The 22,522-nt window shown below is 40.9% G+C and overlaps 1 protein-coding gene across 7 annotated transcripts in view; it reads right to left on the reverse strand.

Moving 5' to 3' along the window:
- Positions 1-19,080, reverse strand: part of slc17a5 (solute carrier family 17 member 5) — a 45,490-nt gene extending 26,410 nt beyond the window's left edge. For 4 of the 7 annotated variants that reach the window (XR_007956971.1, XM_052024404.1, XM_052024399.1 and 1 more), the window contains exons 1-6: positions 18,860-19,019; positions 13,144-13,340; positions 9,068-9,301; positions 6,488-6,575; positions 5,708-5,794; positions 3,071-3,189 (exon numbers count right to left, since the gene is read on the reverse strand). Coding sequence is in view for 6 of the 7 variants with exons in the window: in XM_052024404.1 (XP_051880364.1) it covers positions 3,071-3,189; positions 5,708-5,794; positions 6,488-6,575; positions 9,068-9,301; positions 13,144-13,340; positions 18,860-18,995 (861 nt within the window). In the remaining variant the exon portion in view is untranslated. Of the gene's footprint in view, positions 1-3,070; positions 3,190-5,707; positions 5,795-6,487; positions 6,576-9,067; positions 9,302-13,143; positions 13,341-18,859 lie in introns of all 7 variants that reach the window. The other 3 variants (XM_052024402.1, XM_052024401.1, XM_052024403.1) reach the window with 2 other exon arrangements.
- Between the last annotated feature and the right edge of the window lie 3,442 nt (positions 19,081-22,522).

The raw sequence follows: 22,522 nt of genomic DNA on the forward strand, positions 1-22,522 counted from the left end.
TATGAGGTTAAGAGTCATCTTATCGTACTAGGGACAATAGTCTTATACCAGTGAGATAGGTGCAATTCTTAAGCCTAGTGGTGCGTGTTTTCAAGCTTTAATATCTTCTGCCCGATGGAAGGTGGGAGAAGAGAGTATGACAGGGTGGGAGGGGTCTTTGATTATGTTGGCTGCTTTCCCTAGGCAGCAAGAAGTATATACAGAGTCAATGGAGGGGAGGCTGGTTTTCATGATGGACTGAGCTGTGTCCACAACTCTCTGCATTTTCCTACAATCATGGGCAGAGCAGTTGCCATACCAAGCTGTGATGCATCTGGATATGATGCTTTCTATGATACATCTATAAAAACTAGTGAGACTCCACAGGGACATGCTGAATTTCCTTAGCCTTCTGAGGAAGGAGGCAGTGGTGTGCTTTCTTGGCCATAGTGTCTATGTGGTTGGACCAGGACGGGCTATTGGTGATGCTTACACCTAAGAACTTGAAGCTCTCAACCATCTCCACCTCAGCACCATTGATACATAAAGGGACACGTGCTCGACCCTGCTTCCTGAAGCCAATGGCCAGCTCTTGTGTTTTGCTGACATTGAGGGAAAGGTTGTTGTCTTGACACCATGCCAGTAGGCTCTCTAGCTCCTTCCTATACTCCACCTCATCAATAATTGAGATCCGGCCCACTACGGTGGTGTCATCTGCGAACTTGTTGATGGAGTTACAGCAGATTCTGACTACACAGTCATGAGTCTATAGGGAGTAACGCAAGGGGCTGAGGACGCAGCCTTGTGGGGCACCAGTGTTGAGGATAATTGTGTTGGAGGTGTTGCTGCCTATCCTTATTGATTGTGGTCTGTTGGTCAGGAGGTCAAGGATTTAGTTGCAATGGAAGGTGCTGAGTCCTAGATCTAGGAGTTTGGAGGTCATGGTATTGAAGGCAGAACTGTAGTCAATAAATGGGAATCTGATGTAGGTATCTTTGTTATCCAGATGCTCCAGAGATGAGTGTAGGGCCAGGGAGATGCCATCTGCCATGGACCTGTTTCAGTTGGTCAAGGTTGTCTGGGAGGTTAGAGTTGATGAGTGCCATGACCAGCCTCTCGAAGCACTTCATGATGGTGGATATCAAAGCCACCGGGCGGTAGTCATTAAGACAAGTTACCTTATTTTTCTTTGTCACTGGAATAATAGTGGTCTTCTTAAAGCAGGTGGGAACCTCAGATTGGAGTAGGGAGAGGTTAAAAATGTCTGCAAATACTGCTGATGCACGCAGGATCTGCAGACACAGCCAGGGACTCCATCAGGGCCGGACACTTTCCGCGAGTTCACTCTCTGGAAGACTGATCTGACGTCTGCAACAGTGACTGTGGGTAAAGTTACGTCAGAGGCTGTCGGGGCAGGTAGTGTCATTTCATTGCCCTTCTGTTCAAAACTTGAATAGAATGCATTGAGTTTATCAAGGAGAGATACGTTGTTGTTGGGCAATGCTGCCTGACTTCATTTTGTAGCCCACGACAGCATGCATGCCTTGCCACAACTGACGGCTGGTTCTGGACTCTATTTTGGACTGTTATTATCTCTTAGCATCTCTGTAGCTTTACAAAGGTCGTCCCTCGATTTCCTGAATAGGTCACCCAATTTCAATGCAGCTGACCTGGACTTCAGTTGTGAGTGGATCTCTCAGTTCATTCATGGCTTCTGGTTGATCTGTTGTCTTGGTGGCAGAGAATACCAGAGATTCACTACCCTTTGTAAGAAATAATTTCAATGCACCTCAGTTTTAAATGATTGGCCCCTTATTTTGTCACTATATCCCCTTGTTTGTAACTCTCCCACTAGTGGGAACATCTCAACATCTCCCCTGTAGGATCTTGTATATTAGGACCTTACATATTTGAATAAGGTCACCAACTCATTCTCCTAAACTCTTGAGGAAACAAAACCAAACTGTCAATCCTCTCTTGATAGGATAACCCTCTCATTGCAGCAATTAGCCTGGTAAATCTCCTTTTGACTGCCTCAAATGCTAATATATCCTTTCGTAAGCAAAGGGGGCAAAACTGCACAGTACTCCAGCTGTGGCCACACTAATACCATGTACAAATGTAGCAAAATCTCCGTATTCTTAAATTCCAATCCCTTTGCAATAAAGGCCAAAATGCTGTTTGCCCTATCACCTACTTGTTGGACCCGCTTGCTAGCTTTTTGTGATTCATCCACATGAACAGCTAAATCCTTCTGAACTTCACTCATTTGCAGTCTCTCTCCATCTACATCATAATCCTCCTTTTGATTTCCTTTACCAAAGTGCAGGACCTCACTCTTCCCAACACTAAACTCCATTCACCATGTTTTCACCCAATCATTCAGTATATCTATACCCCATTGCAGAATCACAATCACAGCATGCCCTTCCACCTATTTTTGTATCATTGGAAAATTTGGAAACCTTACATTTTGTTCCCTCCTCCAGGTCATTAGTGTAAATAGTAAACAATGGAGGGTCAAGATCCGATCCCTGGGGTACTCCGCTGGTACATTCCTCCAGCCTGAAAAGGACCCATTTATTCTACTTTGTTTTGTGACAGCCAGTTTTCAGTCTATGCTAACACATTTCCTCCAATACCTTGGGCTCTTAATTTATGCACCAGCCTCTTATTGATACCTCGTCAAATACCTTTTGGAAATCTAAATATACTACATCTATAATTTCCCCTTTACCAACTCTCTCTGGGACATCTTCAAAGAAATTGAGCACATTTTTCCAATGTAATTTATCTTCCACAAAACCATGTTGACTAAGTTCCCTGGTATAATAAGATGGACTCTTGACCTCACAATCTACCTCATTATGATCTTGCATCTTATTAGTTACCTGCACTGTTCTCTGTAACTGTAACACCTTATTTTGCATTCTGTTATTGTCTTACCTTGTACTACCTCAATGCACTGATGTAATGAATTGATCTGTATGAATGGTTTGCAAGACAAGTTTTCCACTGTACCTAGATACATGTGACAATAATAAACCAATTCCAATGTGTCAACTATTCTGTGTGGCAGCATATATCCTACCTGGCCATGAAGTGAAGACATTATATAGTCTTGCTCAGCATGAGATATTGTTCTGTGGGTTTCTGGTGTGTCACTCGCCAGCCAGAACCATAACAGACACCAGATGACTCCCAGTGCACCTGAAAAAGAAATGAAACTGTTTCACTGTGGAAAAAGTAGGCAATCTACACATCAAAAGCACAATATATAATCTATACCATGTGCTTATGGTCACCAATTTAAAGATTCTTCTACCCAATACACATTTATAATAGACAATGACAGCCTTAGAAATTGTAAAACTTGTCCATTTGAAAGAATAGTGGAATTCCAATGTGAATGCTGCATCACCACTAATGGTTATAAGTGCAGTGACAGGAAAGCAAAATAATTGCCAAGCTGTAAATCTAAACAAATAAAATAACTGCAGGGAATACTCAGTCAGACTGCATTCAAAAAGATATTGTACAATACATTCTCCATCCTGACCCTCCAGTAGCAACTAATTTCAATTGGTGCAAAATACAATGGTTTGTAAAGACCCTAGAAATTTAGTGTACAAATGAAGGAAGTAACCCTCCCAAGAATTCCACAATTTTAATTTTCAGTTACAAAGTCATTCTCAACAAATTTACAGCATAAAGCCACATTTCAACATAGGCTACAGGTAACTATTTCACTGTAGTACCAAGGAACTGCTATACATTTCTGTTGTTGCAATCCATTGTAGTACCTTTTGGAGCTGTATGTTATAACCGAGTGATGTGCTTAGCCATTTCAGAGATTAAAAGGTAACAATGCTGAGTGGTTCTGGCCAGACAAGGCAAGGATGATATATTTCCATTATGGAAGGTGATGAGTTAATTGGTTGGGATTTTATGATATCACTTTTATTAATACTAGCTTGATATATATACAGAGTTCAAATAAAATAAACCAAATTCAAATTCCCAAACTTCCATGGTGGAAATCTAATTGGGTGCTCCCTGAATCATTAGTCTAATAACTATCACCATACCGTGTCCATTGTTGTACCACAAATAGTTAATTTTAAATTGATAGCATCAGGCACTGAGCTATTTCATTTAACAAATTACGTGAAAAGATTAAGTAACCCAATCACTACAAACATGAGAACATTTCCAAGAAAGCTTTATTGATTTTCACACAAAATGGCATTAGGCCTGCAAGAGGATTTGAGACTCAGTTTGCTATTTAAAAGTGTAAATACTGTCAAGAGGACAAGGTATATAATCAAATTTAAGATATAAATAAAAGGCTGCAGAATTACAAAAGATTCCCTGTAAGTGGCATCATTTCCCTGTAAGTGGCGTTGCAGGTAGACAGGGTGGTTACAAAGGCTTTTGGCACACTGGTCTTCATCAGTCAGGAAATGAGTATAGAAGTTGGGATGTTATGTTGCAGTTGTACAAGACATTGGTGAGGCTGCATCTGGAATATTGTGTTTGTCATCGTGCTATAGGAAAGATGCCATTAAGCTGAAAAGAGTGCAAAAGAGATGCACAAGGATGTTGCCAGGACTCGAGGGACTGTTTTAGAGAGAGGATGAGCTACGACTTTATTCATTGGAGCGTAGGGGAATGAGGGTTGATCTTAAGGAGGTGTATAAAATCCTGAGGGGCATAGATAGGGTGAATGCACTCAGTCTTTTTCCTCAGGGTTGGGGAACCAAGAACTAGGGGGCATAGGTTTAAGGTGGCAAAGGAGAGATTTAATAGGAAGCTGAGGGGCAACTTTTTCACCCAGAGGGTGGTCTGTATATGGAATGAGCTGCCAGAGGAAGTGGTCGAGGCAGGTACATCAATAACATTTAAAGGGCAGTTTGACAGGTACATGGATAGGAAAAGTTTAGAGGGATATGGGCCAAACCCAGGTAAATGGGACTAGCTTAGATGGGCATCTTGGTCGGCATGGGCCAGTTGGGCCAAAGGGGCTGGTTTCCATGCTCCATGACTCCATTACCTGATGATTCAGGACACTTCAATCTCAATTATTCTTCGGTGAAGAGGACAGGTCATGATGTTATTTACATTAGCTGAAAATAATATATTTGCTAAATATATTCAAAAGCACAATAGTCATATAATTACTATGCATTATCTAATCAAAGCATTTTACAAAAAAGTGTTTTAATTTCTATTTGAAACGTAGTTTGTTAGAGCTCAATAATGAAATCCCTAGGTACACAAAACCAAACAGAATAGTTCTCGAATGGGATTCCTCCGTTTGGCTGCTTTCAGCAGAGGCAGCAAGAGAACCTGTATGTCAAGGGCAAGGTAAAATGTACAAGGATTCTAGCCTCCAATTGATACATATTGAGCCCTGTTTGACAATGAGATCTGCAACAAATGCATCTAACCCCTTATTGAAAATGGCACAGAGGCCCACTTACTGCTAACTATACATAATTTTCCTTCTCCTTGGATGGGTGTATTTTAACAGATTAACAAGGAATAAACTTGCCAGGGAATGGCTCTTCCTGCTTTAGTGAAGCATATCTTACCCACTCAAATATCTGATCTTGGTACTCTATGGGTTAAATGATTTAGGAAGAAGGAAGGAAGAAAACAAATAAAGTTTCATTGAGCAAGATTAAATTACAATGCAAAGCTTTATAATTACATTATGAGACCTTACCAAATATGTAGAAAACATATGACCAATCCAAGTAATAGCAAATTATTCCAGATAATGGAAGGGAAACAACTGTTCCAAGTTGGGCACCTAGAAGATTATGTAAGATTTAGAACCTAGTATGTGACACATATTTAGGCTATTAAGTATATGTATGCATTTATATTGACACTTAACTTCATTGGCTCAAATAAGCAACCTGTCAAGTTTATACAATGTCAACAGATATTAATCCTATTTAATTCAAACTGAACACATTTCCACACAATCAGATACAGGCATTAATAAAGATAACAAAATTTTCAAAAAAAATCTGTGAATACCATTATTACTCAATTAAACAACATTACCAAAAAAACTAAAACTAGAAGCACAGTTACATTTTCATTTGGAAATGTACACAACATAGTGGGAGGGATTCTAACAGTCCAGTCAATACTCCTTGACCCTAACTGAACAGGAGCATCTGAGACAGTCACGACAAAAGACTGTCATAGTATTAGAAGCCCTTTTAAAATACAAGCCATTCCAAAAAATATCAAAATTGTATTATGATTTTTGTTTAGAGTTCCATAATAATCAGGAATATGGTACTGCTTTCATAAAAAGGTAATAAATCTGACACCCTGGAAGCCAAAAATGCATTATTATGTCATTATTACCAATGAAGTCATTAAAAAAATAATGTTAAGTTTGTTCCATTAGTGTCACCTTTGGTAAGGTTAGATCCTACATAAATTTCAGCACAAAGTACAATGCATGCTTTAAACAAAATTAACTCACCTGCATATGATAAACTGACAAGTGTGCTCCTTTCTAAAGGTGGTGCCCATTCAGCCCACATTGCATGCATGGCAGGGAAGGTCACACCCTATGAAAAATAATTAAATAAAGTTCAACTTCATAAATGAGCAACTATAGACAGTCATCCTGGGAAAGACACAGGCACTGCCCTCAGTTCCACTTCCTCACCACAAATTCCATCCACCTCCCCAATAATTTTTCATATTGAACCTGAATGTCATAATTTCAGCATTCTGTTTGACTGAACCACGCTTCAGATATACTCTCCATCACCAGGTGTGCAGGTTTAAACCCATATGCTTCAAACTCTGTAATACTGTTTCTATCCACTTCTGCCTCAGTCCATGTACTAAAAGTAATTTTTTAAAAATCTGAATGTTCGGCTGTTCTAATACTCTCCCTGCTCCTCCCATCCACCTGTGTTGTTTGAAATATGGTCACTATACATTTCTCACACCATTTGCCAAAGTCCTAAGCTCTGCAATTCCTTCCTCAACCTTTCTGCTTTATTTTCTTTCTTTAAGAAGTTCCTTAAAATCCTTGTGCCAGCAAAAGCCATATGACAAACTTGTCTTTGGCTTGGTATAAAATTTTGTCTGATTAACTAAACTATCCACTACTTTAAATAAAGTGCTCTTTAAATATAATGTAATGTCAAAATAATAAAAAAACTGATGTTTTTAATACCTTGTACATTTATATATAATAGATGATATTCATTTAAAGGGAAAGCTTAATAAGATGGCTCCAAAACATTACTGTCATTTATAAGATAATATATTGTATTAACACTTATAGACAAATTTTACTATATTCCAAAATATTTGAATTGAGGATTTTCTTTTGAAAATTATGGCTTTTCAAAGCTTTTGTACTTTGTATTCTGGGTACAGAGAATTAGTAGTTATATTGCAAAACTATTAATCCAGGGGCCAAGACTAATGATTTGGAGACACAAGTTCAATCCAACCACAATAGCTGGGGAATAATTCAATTAATTAAATATTCCTGTAATTAAAAAGCTGATGGCTGTAAAACTAATAGAATTCTCCCTAAAACCTCTTGGTTCGCCCACCCTCAAGAGAGCATATCTACCATACTCACTAAGCCTGAGTAATGTCTCTTCGGACCAATGTTAATATGGTAGACTCCTGCCACCCTCTCAAATGGCCTAGCAAGCCATTCATTTGTTCTGAAAATCTCTACAAGAAGTGAATAAAATCAATCAGAGCATTGTGCATTCAACCAATGTACTAGATTCAGAATGGCAAAAGATAACACAGCCAGTCCAATCTCATCCTCTAAAATGGGAGAGTTTTCTTTACAAACTAGTCAAGCATTAACTCCACAGTCATATTCATATAAATTCACCTTTCATCCATTATTCCAAACTTTCTACTACCATTCTTAAATCTGTCTTGTCCTGTAGCAGGACAACTACAACAGAGGCAGCAGCACAGCATAATATGTCCTTAACAATGACCTCAGAGCCCATGAAGATTCACTACCCTGTCAAGCAGAGGCAAGGAAACTGCCTGCTGATTTCTTTGTGCTTCCCTTACCCCAAATAATAACACTTCCATAATGAACATCACTTATTAAAAGTACCAAGGGTAGCGAGGGCACAAAATGTACTCTAGGTTGCGGTTATGAAATTCCTAATCACAAGTGCCTCAGTAGTAACTTCACTTATTGAGCTGGATAATTCATGAAGGACATAACTACATGAGTGGGCATGCAACGTGTGGTGCAAAAACCAGCATGACTGTAAACTCCAGTTGATCTTGGGCTCATCAATCTTGTTCTCATCTTGCCAGCAATGCTCACAAATTAATTAACAAATAGATACCACTGTCCATGACAATACTACAAGGAATGATGACTGCACACAATCACAATGAGAACAAGATTGCACTGTCACCCTGGGAACACTCTCCATTGTGTTGGGTAGTCCCATCATCGAGCTAAATGAAATACATTTGGAACTGATCTACCAGCCAAAAATTGCATAATGAGGCATTATGGGCCACTAACAGCATATGGAATCGTATCCTGCTGCAACCTGTAACCTTATGACCTGCCAACTAAATATTTTCCATCATCCATGGGTAGATACCTTTAAAATGAATCATCTATGAACTTCATCACCTCCTCCACAAACATTTCACACTAATATGATCTTTTCAGTCCAGTTATATTTAATTTCACAATTACAATTAATGGCAAAAGACATCTTTTTTTCTCAAAGAAGTTGCATTTTTAGGTAGCAAATAAGCTCAAAAAAATTAGCTAACCTTTTATCTGTAGCAAATACTATAGAGATTTAAACAGAAAATGCTAGAAACACTTCAGGTCCAAGACCCTTTGTCAGAACTGACCCAAAACATTAACTATTTCTCTTTCCAGAGATGCTCCCTGACCTGCTGAGTGTTTCCAGCAATTTCTGTTTTTATTTCAGATTTCAAACATCTACATTTTTTTCTGATTTTCCTTGCCATAGAGATTCAAATGTTTCAATAATGCAAAATTCTTAAACATGTATGAAAAGTTGGAACATACCTCTCCCAGGCCTTCAATAATCCTCAGTACAATTACGCAGTAAGGACCCATTGCAGCTGCTGGTGGAGTCAACAGTGTTAAAAACGAAGTGCCCAGAATGCCAAAACCAAGCAACAGCTTCCCTCCAAATTTACCAGCCAGATATCCACCAGGAATCTGAGTAACGATGTAACCATAGAAGAAAGCACTAAGGATCCACCCCTGTATATCCGAATCCCAGTTATATACTTTGCCCTGTTAGAGACAATGAGAAATTTGTATTAAATGTGACTTTGGCAAATTTCTGAAATGATAAAAGATAAAATAAAACTCCTTAGTGTGGATGTAAGGCAAAAGTAATAAATAAAACAGTTTGACACCTGGTTAACATACCAGTACATCATTCAGAAGGAACCTTTCAACCATCCACCTCACATAGGTGAACATCTATATTTCATTTGTTCTCAGGGTGAAAGCTACCATCACTCCCTGTTACACTCTCAACAATGGCAACATTTTCTAAGGAATAAACAGAATTGACACTGAGTCACATTAAGGAAATATCAGGATAGATGAACAACTGCTTAGTCAAAGAGTAAGGATTTAAACACCATCCTTGTAAAGCAATAGAGATCTTAGGAAGACAACTTCAGAGGTTAAGACCTCAGCAATTTAATGAACGGTCAGTAATGGAGGAGCAATTAAATTAAAAGAATTGAAGAAGCACGAATAAGAGTTCAAAACTGGCGAGACTACAAAAATCCAGAGTGCCAAGGTTACAGATGGATAAGCACTTAAAGACAAAAGGTATTGCTTCAACAGAAAGCAACATGGGTTAGAATGTACAAGGATGAAGGCTGATTAGGAATAGAATCCAGGCAACAAAGTTTTGTGTGACCTCCAGTGTGCAGAAAATGAAGTTGCCAGGGAATGGTTTATTTATTATCATCAGCTGTGCTCAGTAGGAGGATGGTGGACTTCCTTTAATTACGAATTTATGAATCTCATTTAGCAGCAGATTTGGAAAGAACATTTGTAGGTCTATAACTTGCTGTTGTTCTTGCAGCAAGCAAATAGGAAGGCAAATATAATGTAGACCATTATTGCAAGGGCCAAAGTACACCTGACGTACTGTATACGTCGTGGGGCAGGCACGGTAGTGTAGCAGTTAGCGTAACGCTATTACAGTGCCAGTGACCTGGGTTCAATTCCGGCCGCTGTTTGTAAGGAATTTGTATGTTCTCCCCATGTCTGCGTGGGTTTCCTCCCACACCCCAAAGACATACAAGTTAGGAAGTAGTGGGCATGCTATGTTGGTGCCGGAAGCATGACAACATTTGCGGGCTGCCCCCAGAACACTCTACGCAAAGATGCATTTCACTGTGCATTTCGATGTACATGTGACTAATAAAGAACTCTTTATCTCTTATAGATTTTTGATCTCCTGATTTAGGGAGGAATGTATTTGCATTGAAGTAGAACTGAAACTTCACTTACTTGATACCTAGGAATGTAAAGGTTGCCATTTGAGGTACAATTGGGCAGGAATTAGCAGGTTAGAGGGGCAGCATGGTCCAATCCTGCCTCTTTTCCTTATGCTTTGTTTCAGACAAAACTAATTTGTCATCCCCAAATTGGTATTGGTTTATTATTGTCACTTGTACCGAGGTACAGTTAAAAGCTTGTCTTACAAACCGATCATACAAGTCAATTCATTACACAGTGTAGTCACATTGAGTCAGTACAGAGTCCATTGACGTAGTACAGGTAAAAACAATACAGAGTAAAGTGTCACAGCTACAGAGAAAGTGCAGTGCAATAAGGTGCGAGGTCACAACAAGGTAGATCGTGAGGTCATAGTCCATCTCATTGTAAATTGCCAGAAAATACTGAAATATTACTCCAACACTTCTTTACCTAATCTTTTTAAACCCCAGCAAGGTGAATGATAGATGCAACTCTATTTACAAACAATGAAGAACACCTTCAACAATTGCACATGGGGCTTTGGCATCGAAGATCTGTTGAAGCACCGGGTTGGAGCAGCAGTTCCTCAAGCTATGAAACTGCTACTTCAATTTTCTAACAAAGAGACTCTAGATTCTCAGTGTTTTACCAGATGCTCCTTCTCTACTTTGAATAGTTATGGACCAGGGAGTCCCACAAGTACATAAGGATGTTACTGTTAAAACATTCTTGAAGCAATCTCTTCCTGTGATGCAGCTCAGAGCATCTGTTTCAGATGTCTGGTGTCAGGCATGCAAGTGATGTGGACTGCCAGTCGCAACTGACTGAACATAATTATAGCTTTGGCATTTTAAGTGTTGGCCTGAGAGAGAACAAGGATCCTACAAGTGAAGATGGAGAATTTTGTGGAGAAGGTAATAGTGATACCTCTCAATAACTTTGAGGAGCATGTTGTAAATAGTCCATGTCTCTGAAGCGTACAGGAGGACTGGGGTTACTGCTTGTGCCAGATTTGAGGTTTTGATCTTTAAACATTCTTTCTTCAGGTATCCAATGGCTATGCGCTGGAGGGCGTGGTAAATTTTATCACTGATGCCTCCTTCACCAAGATAGGGAGTTATTCACATTTTGCAGAGTTTAATCATGGACCTTTGCTGTTGGGAGTCAGTGCTTGCCATGGGGACAAGTTCAAAGAGTACCTTTATCTTACGTCTGTTTATTATTCCGTTGTTATTGTGGCTATCCCTCGAGGTCGAGGATGATGGTCTTCGTTCCGTTGATCTACTTATGGGCTCTCAAGTGGCTTATGAGTCCAATCTTGGCTCTGAAAGTTCTTCCGCATTCAGGACAGGCAGTTCCAGATGGCAGATCGGGCTTTGGTTGTTGCTGAGAAGTAGCCCACAGAGCGAAGGTGCCTGTGTGTGTATTTGTTTAACGTGTACTTGACGTTGCACTACAAAAAGCACACGATACTTCACAAATCAACCAACTGATTCCAGTGGCAATGGAAACTGCGATGATTGGAGCTGATGGATTTGTTGCAGCCTTCATCCGCCTTCACAGCCGTTGAGTTTGAAGTAACTTCATTCGCCTGTTCCACCACTGAGATCTTGGTTGGATTGTTCTTTGTCACGGACCTCACAGTCGACCTTACCGCCATGGGTGACCCTAGCAGGAGCACAGCTCCAGACGGCATCGCTCTTGGGATCTCAGGACCACACAAGCTTCTCCACCACGACAAGGTGACAATCCATGGAGAAGGTTTATTATTATTGTTAGGCCTACTCTCTCAAATGCTTCAGTGAATGAGTAAATGATGATTTGGAGCTCTGCCTCCAAATTTGCAAGTGTCATCTTTGTACTTAAGTTGATGTTGGAATGATCTTGGTTCTGGAGTGGAGGTGACAGAGATTGAACAACCTACTATCTGTCCAGTAGAGTATCTCCACACTAATGGGAAGCTAGTTCGGATTGAGATGCAATACTGCAGAAAGAATGACTGAGAAGCAGACTGGAGCGATGGCACAGCCTTGCTTGATCATAGTCTGTACAGGGATTTGATCTACGGTGGATCTGTCAGTTAGAATCCCAGCTTGTATGTAGAATAGAGATGAATTTCTGATGGCCACAATTTTGAGGTGGAATCTTCACAATCCCTTGAAAGTCGATGACTTTTGTAAGGGTGTAAGAGGCCTAGTAGTTGTTGCTGGTCCTTGCATTCTTCTTCAAAACACATCACAAAGATTTTGTTGACTATACATCTCGATGAATGCAATCCTCACTGGGAATACACAGTACACTACTACTGAGTAACCATTCATCCTTCCCTTTGGAACTGATATTCACCACTGCAATATCCAACCCAAGAGGATTCAGAGCATTAGAAAGTTGGACTGCAGAAGTGTCCAGTAGCATTAATCATTAGTACAAGTATACACACAATTGCAAAATTTGAGCAACAGTACCTCAAGTCATAATGTTAACTTAAGAATTTTTTTGTATTCAAAAATGGATTTCCCAATCACGTGTTGAATGCAATTATTGTGCAATGATTAGGTTATTTTTAGTAACTTTAACAATAAATAATTTCATTTGGGTGTACAAACAAGAGACACAGCTAAGTAGCTTACCTTTTTCCCATAATTTTGGTGAGTAACGTTGGAGTGTGGTGGACATGCCTCGACACTACCATTCTTGGGCAAAGTTGCATTATCATCCAACATTTCAACCATTGCAACACTGAGATTCACACGTAGTGCATACACAATAAAAAATCCCCAGAAGGCCAAAATCGCCAGGTTGTATCGAGCTGAGCAGCAAGCTGGTACTGGAAAAATATTAAGAATAGTTGTTGGAAAAATATATAAATAGATTTACTTGTATAGGAGCCACTCAAGCCTACCCCACCATTCAATATGACCATGGATGAGCTGCCCCAGGCCTCAGTTCTTCTTCTATGCCAGTTCCCCATAGCCCTCAATTTCTCAATCTTTCAGAAATTAACTACATCCCCTTTAAATACCTCTAATTCCAGAGTTTCGCCACCCTCAACAAGAAGAAATTTCATGCAGCTGTTATAAATGATCACCCCTTTATCCTGTAGCTAGGTCCTGTTGTTCAAGTTTTTCTCACTTGTGGAAACATCCCAACATCTACCCTGTCATGCACCCTCGGGATCTTATATGTTTCAGTAAGATCACCCCTTACTGAACTCCAAAGATTTATACTCTTTGGAGTTTCTTCTAAACTCCAAAGAGTATAAATCTAATTTCTTTAGCCATTTGCCACAGGACAACCCATTCATCCCAGCAGTTAGCCTAGTGAATCTCTTTTGAACTGCCTCCAATGCTAGTGTATCATTTCTTAAATAAGGGAATCAAATCTGTGCATGGTACTCCAGGTATTGCCTCACCAATAGCCCTACAATTATAACATTACTATTTCTAAATTTCAAACCTCTTGAAATAAAGGCCAATAAGCAATTTGCCTCCCTATCCATTAGTTGCACCTGCCTGCTAACATTTTGCATTTCATGCACAAGAACACTTAGATCCCTCTGTACTTCGCTCATCTGCAATCTTTCTCCACAAGTCTTTGCCCACTCACTCAACCTACCTATAACCTATCTGTCCCAGAGTCCAAATATCCTCAGTGTAACATGCCCTCCTACCTACTTTTTGTGTCATCAGCAAACTCAAATACCTTACATACTGCCCCACTCAACAGGTCATTAATATAAATAGAAAGTAATTGAGTACTGAAAACTGATCTATGGGGCACTTGTGACATCCTTCCAGCCTGAAAAAGAGCTGTTTATTCTGTCTGTATCTTCTATGTGATAACCAATCATCAATCCATGTTAACACAGTTCTCCCAATGCAATCTTATCTTACAAACCAGTCTTTTATGTGGCACCTTGCCAAAACAGGCATTTGAAGGCAGAGACAAAGGTTTAGGCAGGGATTTGAAAGGATGACACATTTTAGTAAGAGAATGTCAAAACCTCCAATGTCTGTGCAAACTAATCAGTGAATTGTCCAACTTCTTCCATATCATTCTTCTAAGTTCCAATATTTTCTGGATTTTTTTCCAGTTCTTTTAACTCTTGATTTTTCTTTGTCACGAACCAGCAACAAAAGAAACACACTGAGCATGATTCAGTGTTAAAAACTAATTTACTAATTACTACTTATGAGAATACATAAAATAAAAGTAAAAATGTTAGTATGTTAGAATTCAAAAATGTTAAACCTCAAATGTTAACCCTAAAACTAAACTCTTCGTGTGTGTGTGGCAAAGTCCAAAACTCCCAGTTCCGGAATGGTTCTTAAAGTTCAGTTCCGCAAGCCATAAGGTGAAACATGAGCAAGGGCTTCTTCAAACACCACCGTTGTCTGAAGATAAGACGTAGATGTAGAGAACATAGAGAGAGTAAATACGAAATCCAAATGTTCCACGATGGAACCCCAGCGACACTTCAGTGTTTACTCAGTAGTGACTTCCTCACCCTGAAAAGCATCCGAATTGTGGTCGTCCACACACAAATACCTGTTTCCTTTTACAGGTCAGCAACAAAGTGAACTCCACCGGATTACTTCCAACTTCCATACATGGATTTCAGTGGCAAACACAGTTATTGTTTCTCATCCATCGATAGAGAAAACAAGCAGGCTGGTGTCTCTCTCCCTTCTCTCTCTCTCTCTCTCCTTCTAACTTCTTCAACAACGTCATTACGTCCTTTATCTTCTATTGACGTAAGCACGCCCCACACACATACACACACACTCTCTATCTTAAAGGGACTTTCACTGAGTCCGTAACATCTTTAAACTGTTAAGGCCACACTGCCAACATTGCTCTCAATCTATTCTTCTGGAGGGCAAAAGTACTTAACTAATGAGATGGATTTCAGTGCAGTGTTTTGGGACGGAAATCAGGAATCCCAAATTGAGCATTCTTTTATCACAGTAACATTCAGTTTCAGAATCACTGATTTCCAACTTTTTAAACTATAACCATGATGCTTGTTTTGGATTCAAGAGACTACTAGCCCAATATTTTTAATATTTAATTGTATATTGTTTGGAACATGTTCACATTGAGTTCCATCATGCAAATTTTCTATTACTACTTCTACCATGAAGACTGATTTTATTTAATTAAAACCAAGTTTGCAAGACACGTTCAATGTTCAGGGTGAGTTCTTGGTCATAGCAAATGTCATACCCCTGGTGTAAGAGGATATCACATCCCTGGTGTAAGAGGATATTTCTTAATAAATTAATAATATGACATTATAATTAAAGTACACAGAACATTATATGGTACTTATCATAAGAAAGATTGTATTTCTTATGATAAGTACCATATGCCAAACGAGAAACAAAGGACTGCAGATGCTGGAATCTAGATGAAAAAACAACTATATGTTGGAGGAACTCAGCAGGCCAGGCAGCATCCGTGGAGAAAAAACAGACGGTCAAAGTTTCGGGTCAGGACCCTTCTTCAGGACTAAAGATAGGAAAAGGGAAACCCAATATATAGGGGGGAGAAACAGAACAGTGATAGGTGGACAAAAGAGGGGAGGCAGGGTGGGCACAAGGTGATGGTAGGTAGATGCAGCTAAGAGATAGTGATAGGCAGATGCAGGGGAAGAGGGGAGAGCAGATCGACCAGGGGATGGATCAAAGTTACAGAGGCAGGTGCCCCATGGGGGGAGGGGAGGAGAGAAAAAAAAAGGCGAGGAGAAAAAAGAGATAGGCTAGGAAAGGGAAGAAAAGGCATGGAGGGGAGGGAGGGTTTGGGTTACTTAAAGTGGGAGAATTCGATGTTCATGCTGTTAGGCTGTAAGGTCCCAAGACGGAAAATGAGGTGCTGTTCCTCCAGTTTGCGCTTGGAATTCCCCTGGCAGTGGAGGAAGCTGAGGACTGACATATCAGTGATAGTGTGGGAGGGGGAGTTGAAGTGACTGGCAACAGGGAGATGCAGATCACAGTTACGGACAGAGCACAGATGTTCAACAAAACGATCAACTAGTCTGTATTTGGTCTCGCTAATGTAGAAGAGGCCACACTTGGAGCACCGAATGCAGTAGATGATATTAGGGGAGGTGCAGGTAAATCTCTGTCTCACCTGAAAGGACCATTTGGGTCCCTGGATAGAGGTGATGTAGGGACAGGTGTTACACCTGCGGCAGGGGCAGTGGAAAGTGTCCGGGGTGGGAGCGGGATAGGTGGGGAGGGAGAAGCAAACTAGGGAGTCGCAGAGAGGCCGGTCCCTGCAAAAGGCAGAAAGGGGTGGGGAGGGGAAGATATGCTTGGTGGTGGAGTTCTGTTTTGTCGAACACCTGCACTCTGTCCAAAACTGCGACCTGCATCTCCCCGTTGCCAGTCACTTCAACTCCCCCTCCCACTCCATCACCGATATGTCAGTCCAAACGCAAACTGGAGGAACAGCACCTCATTTTCAGTCTTGGGACCTTACAGCCTAATGGCATGAACATCAAATTCTCGCATTTTAAATAATCCAACCCCCCCTCCCCCCCCATGCCTCTTCTTTTCTCCCCTTTTCTAGCCTCTCTCTTTTTTTTCTCTTTGGCTATTTTTTTCCTCTCTCCTCCCCTCCCCCCATTGGGCACCTGCCTCCTTACGTTTGACCCATCCCCCAGTGGATCTGCTCTCCCCTCCTCCCCCACGCCTGCCTATCACTATCTCTTACCTGCATCTACTTATCACCACCTTGTACCCACCCCGCCTCCTTTTGTCCACTTATCACTGCTCTGCTTTTCCCTCCTATATATTGGGCTTCCCCTTTTCCTATCTTCAGTCCTGAAGAAGGGTCCTGACCTGAAATGTCAACCGCCTGCTTTTCTCCATGGATGCTGCCTGGCCTGCTGAGTTCCTCCAGTATCTTGTTGTTTTTTCATATCCCAAGTGAGCAATATGGTACTTATCATAAGAAAGATGTTAAATATACAATCTTATAAGTACCATATGCTCATTTAGGATTGATGCTCAATTTGGGTTTCCTGATTTGCCTTAGAAACATTAACTAATGAGATGGATTTCAGTGTAATTAGTTTTGCCCTCCGAAGAATAGATTGAGACTAATGGTGAGGGGAGGAGGAGGGATGATTGGCAGATAGAACTGATGGGAGAGGGGATAGGAACGGGAGGTCAAGGGAGAAGAAACTCACAAGGATAAGGATGTTGGGTAGATGAAACCAGGTGGAAGAGGGTAACGAATCGAGGAATCTCTAGAGAGGGGGGGAGCGGAGGCAGAATGGAAAAGATGAACGAGGGAGAGAGAACCGAGGTGGACAGATATGAGTGGGAAAGGAACAAAGGGGGTATGGGTTACCTGAATTTATTAAATCCCTTATCAGTAACTTTAATGAGAAAACTACCTTTCTTAATGAATTTCTTTATCACTTAACTAATGAAACAGGTGTAATTCCTTGGTTTGTAATCTTATGTTTTGCTGCTGTTGCATTTAACTGCTATTCCCCCAAGTGAAACCTCTGAATTATATCTACTTGATCCCATTCCATTCAGTACTGGGTTATTTCCCAGTTCTACACACACCCCAGATATCTTGACATATACCCTGATATTTTTCGCTTGCAGATCTGTTCATTCACACACATTGTTAAATACAAATATTGAGACCCTCAGGATTAGACGCATTTTTTGAAGTGGCAAGACATGTTAATAAGGCTATTTAAATGAAAATCCATGACTTAAAACAAAACTGTAAATAGGAAAGAAGTTCACCAATCATTGATTAGGCTACAGTTTAAGTAAAATGTGTCAAATCTGACATCAAGGTGACTATTTATTGAAAAGTATTTATTTGTAATGGTATCAAGGAAGAGACTTGTGTGAAGGAACTAAAAAGGAGAACCTGTTAAGATGGAGGAGAGATGGTGGTAAACGGATGTTCAAAGATCATGGAATGGTTTTGATATTAAAAACGGAGGAACTATTTCCAATGCAAGAGTCACTAATTAGCGACCACAGATTTAAAGTTTAGCGACAAAAAGAACCCGAGGATATCTTTCAATATAATGTTATACATTTCCCGAAATGGTCCAGGAGCAAATTCTACAATAACTTCCAGAAATGAATCAGATGCGGAAAGAGCAAATGGAACTGAGGTGATTCTGGAGACACGTCAGAGGTGTGAGAACCAGTGTTTTTTTTACTATAATTCTCATTGTTTTAAAACAGAGAGAAAGATTCGTGGGCCAATTACACATCGGAAAGTCCTGCTTATCTCTCCAGCAGTGGACAGAAGTTGCAAAGGTTGAAACCGCGTTAGACATTTGCCTTCCTCTGATCACAGTACCTACTCGCCCACATGATCCCGTGAGCCCACTGACGGTGGGTCGGTGCTGACACAGACCCGGAGATGACGGCCACACACCTTGCCTCCGCTCCCCGCTCAGCAGCGGCCGCACGTCCTCCTCACCCTCTCCCTCCATCTTGGGGCAGCGGATCAGCTGACGTCGGCGACCGGATCCACTCACCAGTCACGGGCACAGACCGCTTCCGTCTCCATGGCTTCCAACCGCCCGCAGGGCGTCACTGGAGCGCGCACGCTAATGGCGCGCGCTGTGGACCGCGGAGCGCGCTCTCGAGCTGTGGGCCACGGGAGCGCGCTGTCGAGCTGTGAACCGCGGGAGCGCGCTTCTGCTGTGAACAGCGGGGGGAGGGAGCCAGATAAGGGAGAGATGATGGGCAGTGTGGATGTTGGGCTGATGAAACCAGGGGAGGAGGGGAATGAATCCAGGAAACTGTAGAGGGGAGGGGAGGCAGAATGGAAGAGATAAAGGAGGGAGAGACAGGGAGCACAATGGTAAACTCACCAAATCTTGGACATTCGGAGCAGTTCTGATTGCATAGACTGTAATTCCTCCCCATTATTACTTTTTCAAGTGCACGTAACGAATGTTTTAATGCACAATATTAAAACAAAAAGTCTGGAAAGGCACAACATTGTATTACAACAGCAAGGGAACAGGTTGTTAGTGGGTTTCCTCCCCCTAGGAAGGATGTTCGCCTCAGTGGCAATGGCGGGTAGTAGATCTACTGGATATGTTGTGGATCATGAAAAGCACAAGTGGAGTCGGCCATTCGTCCTGAAACTTTAACCAGTGGGAAAGTTTCTTAAGTCAAATAAAAGCATTAACATCGCAAAGGAAGGCATGCAACAGAGACAATTTGGTAAAAGACGGGAAAAGGCTGGCAATATTGTTGCTTTTGGTAGGGTCTCAGATATATGAGAAAAGGATGAATCTACAAGCAGCACGGATGTAGCGGCAAGGGTTAAACCCACTTGACCTTGACCTCATCAATCTATCTGTGAAAGGTGCATCTGTCCACAATAACATTGATAGAAGTCCCGTCTTCACAATAAGGACACACTCCATTGTGTTCTGGTGGCACTAGAATTGTGCTATTACGACTGGGCATCCCTGAGGTATTGTAGATCATCATCAGCAGCAGAAATGTACACCATCACAATATGTGTTATAGTCTGGCATTCCCTTCAGTCTACCCTTACTAGCATCGCAGGGGATCAAGCCTGGTTCAATGTGGATGGTAAAAGGACACCTAAAAATGAGATGCCAACCTGGCAAAGTTGCAAAACAGACCTACATACGTTCTAAAAAGCAAAAATCAGCATGCAATAGAAAGAACTAAGCAATCCCACAAGCAATGAATCAGACCAAAGCCCTGCAATTCTGCTATGAATGGCGCTGGATGATAAAACAGCTAGCAGGAGCAAGAAGCTCCAAGAACATCCCCATCTTCAATCATAATGGAGCCCTGCATTAGTTTGCTAAAAACATGGCTGAAGCAATCATATTCATTCATAAATCCAGAGGGAATGATCCATCTCAACTTTCAGAGAAGTAAGTCACCACCAGACAAGTAAGTTTTTAGCCAATTTAATGAACTCCACGTGATATCAAGAAATGAATGAGAACACCAGATCTGGCAAAGTCTATGAGACCAGAAAATATCCTGGCCATAGAACTAGCCACACTTTTCACCAAGCTGTTCCAATACAGTTACAACACTGTAATCTACCGGACCATGTAGAAAATTTCCCTGTTCACAAAAAGCAGGACAAATCCAATCCTGCAACTGCTGTCCAATCAATATAATCTCAATCATTTGCAAAACTATGGAAAGCATTGGTGACAGTGCTATCAAGCAGCACTTTTACTCCAATAACCTGCCCATTTTAGGTTTTGCCAGGAGTGCTCAGCTCTAGCCCTCACCAGACATGAACCAAAGAGCCAAACTCCAGAGGTTAAGTGAAAGTCTGCTACCTTCACCATGAACACCAAATCTGTCACCTCCACCACTAACAACAACAGCAATCAACAGCAGTATGCACAGTTTTTCCTCCAAGATGCTCTCCTTACTTGGAAATGTACTAATTGTTGCTAGGTCTATTTTTCAAGAATCAAGGATTTAAGTTATGGAGAAAAGCTAGAGAAATTTGAATTACAGCAGAGAAGATTAAGAGGAAATATTACAGAAGTTTCAATGTGAAATTTAGTACTATTCATGTAAATAATATGCCTGATATTTACAAATCTTTGCCTTGGGCTGCACTTGGCTGACATCAGGGTCAAGGCAATGGTATGTTAGCATTTAATACAAGACTTATGCAGGATAAAGAGAAGCCTGTGATAAAACTGTGATTATAAATAACTTTGTTCAGATAACATCTGCATTATTGTGTCCAGTTTTGGTCTACTCACCTAAAAGAATATACAAACCTGACAGGAGCAGTAGCATGTGTTCTTGGAGGGTAGTACATAGTCACCACTGAGAATCTTTTGCCCAGCTGGAATCTAGAACTAGAGATCATAGTCTCAGGATATAGATTCAAACATTTAGAACTGAGTTGAGGAGAACATGTTTACTCAGAGTGCTGCAAATCTATTGAATTTTCTATGCTAGAGGGCAGTGCATGCTCAGTATCTTCAAGACTAAGGTGGATTGAGTTTAGACACAGAATGAACAATGCAACATGGGAGAGGATAGGAAGAATTGATATGGAATCATAGACATGACTTACTGAATGAGAGGAGAGGCTGAATGGGTTGAATCACGTACTGCTGCTTCTATTTCTTATACATTCAAGAACAATAAAACCATGAGAATGGAATAGACTTCAGAAATATTAGGTAGGTTGAATATTTTAAAATTCTTAATTAATATTTTAAAGTAAAATATCCTAATATCCTTACATCTTGCAGCAGTGAGAGTCCAGTCTGTCATCTTCAGCTGTAACTCAGATGCTGCTTGACTGACAGGAGTTTAGAAAGGACAGTCACCTGCTGAATAAGTTGACCCTTGGAGCCAAAACCCAATGGGTGATTTGAATACTTTCCTTTTAGGAAGAGGAGGCACAGAACAACAACAGAAACATCACTTTCTAATATGAAAATGAATAAAGGATATTAACTTGTTTACAACCACTGCCCTGGATGTACCAAACAAAATGTGGCTGTAACTCTTCCATAGACCAGTCAGAATATTAGCAGGAACATTTGGAAGTCAATCCTGCAAGTTTTCTTTCACAAGTTGAATCATTTATGTGGGGGAAGGTACCTGTCACCCCAATTACAGTATATCCTAGCCCAGTCATGATGGGGATGGGGAATATTAAGTTGAAATAATACAAACAGGTGTCCTCCACCATTCACTCATTGTTCATAGAGTCGTAGAGACAGAATGGAAACAGGTACTTTGGTCCACCCATTTACACTAATCCTACATTAACCCCATTTTACTCCCCCCCCCCCCCACCACATTGTGATCACCTTCCACTAGATTCTACCATTCACCTGCACACTAGGGACAATTTACAGTGGCCAATTAACTTACCAACCTGCATGTCTTTGGGATATGGGAGGAAACCGGAGCGCCTGGAGGAAACCCATTTGGTGACAGGGAGAACGTGCAAACTCCATACAGACAGCATCTG

The sequence above is a fragment of the Pristis pectinata genome, chromosome 10, assembly GCF_009764475.1.
Source record: "Pristis pectinata isolate sPriPec2 chromosome 10, sPriPec2.1.pri, whole genome shotgun sequence".
NCBI lineage: Eukaryota > Metazoa > Chordata > Chondrichthyes > Rhinopristiformes > Pristidae > Pristis > Pristis pectinata.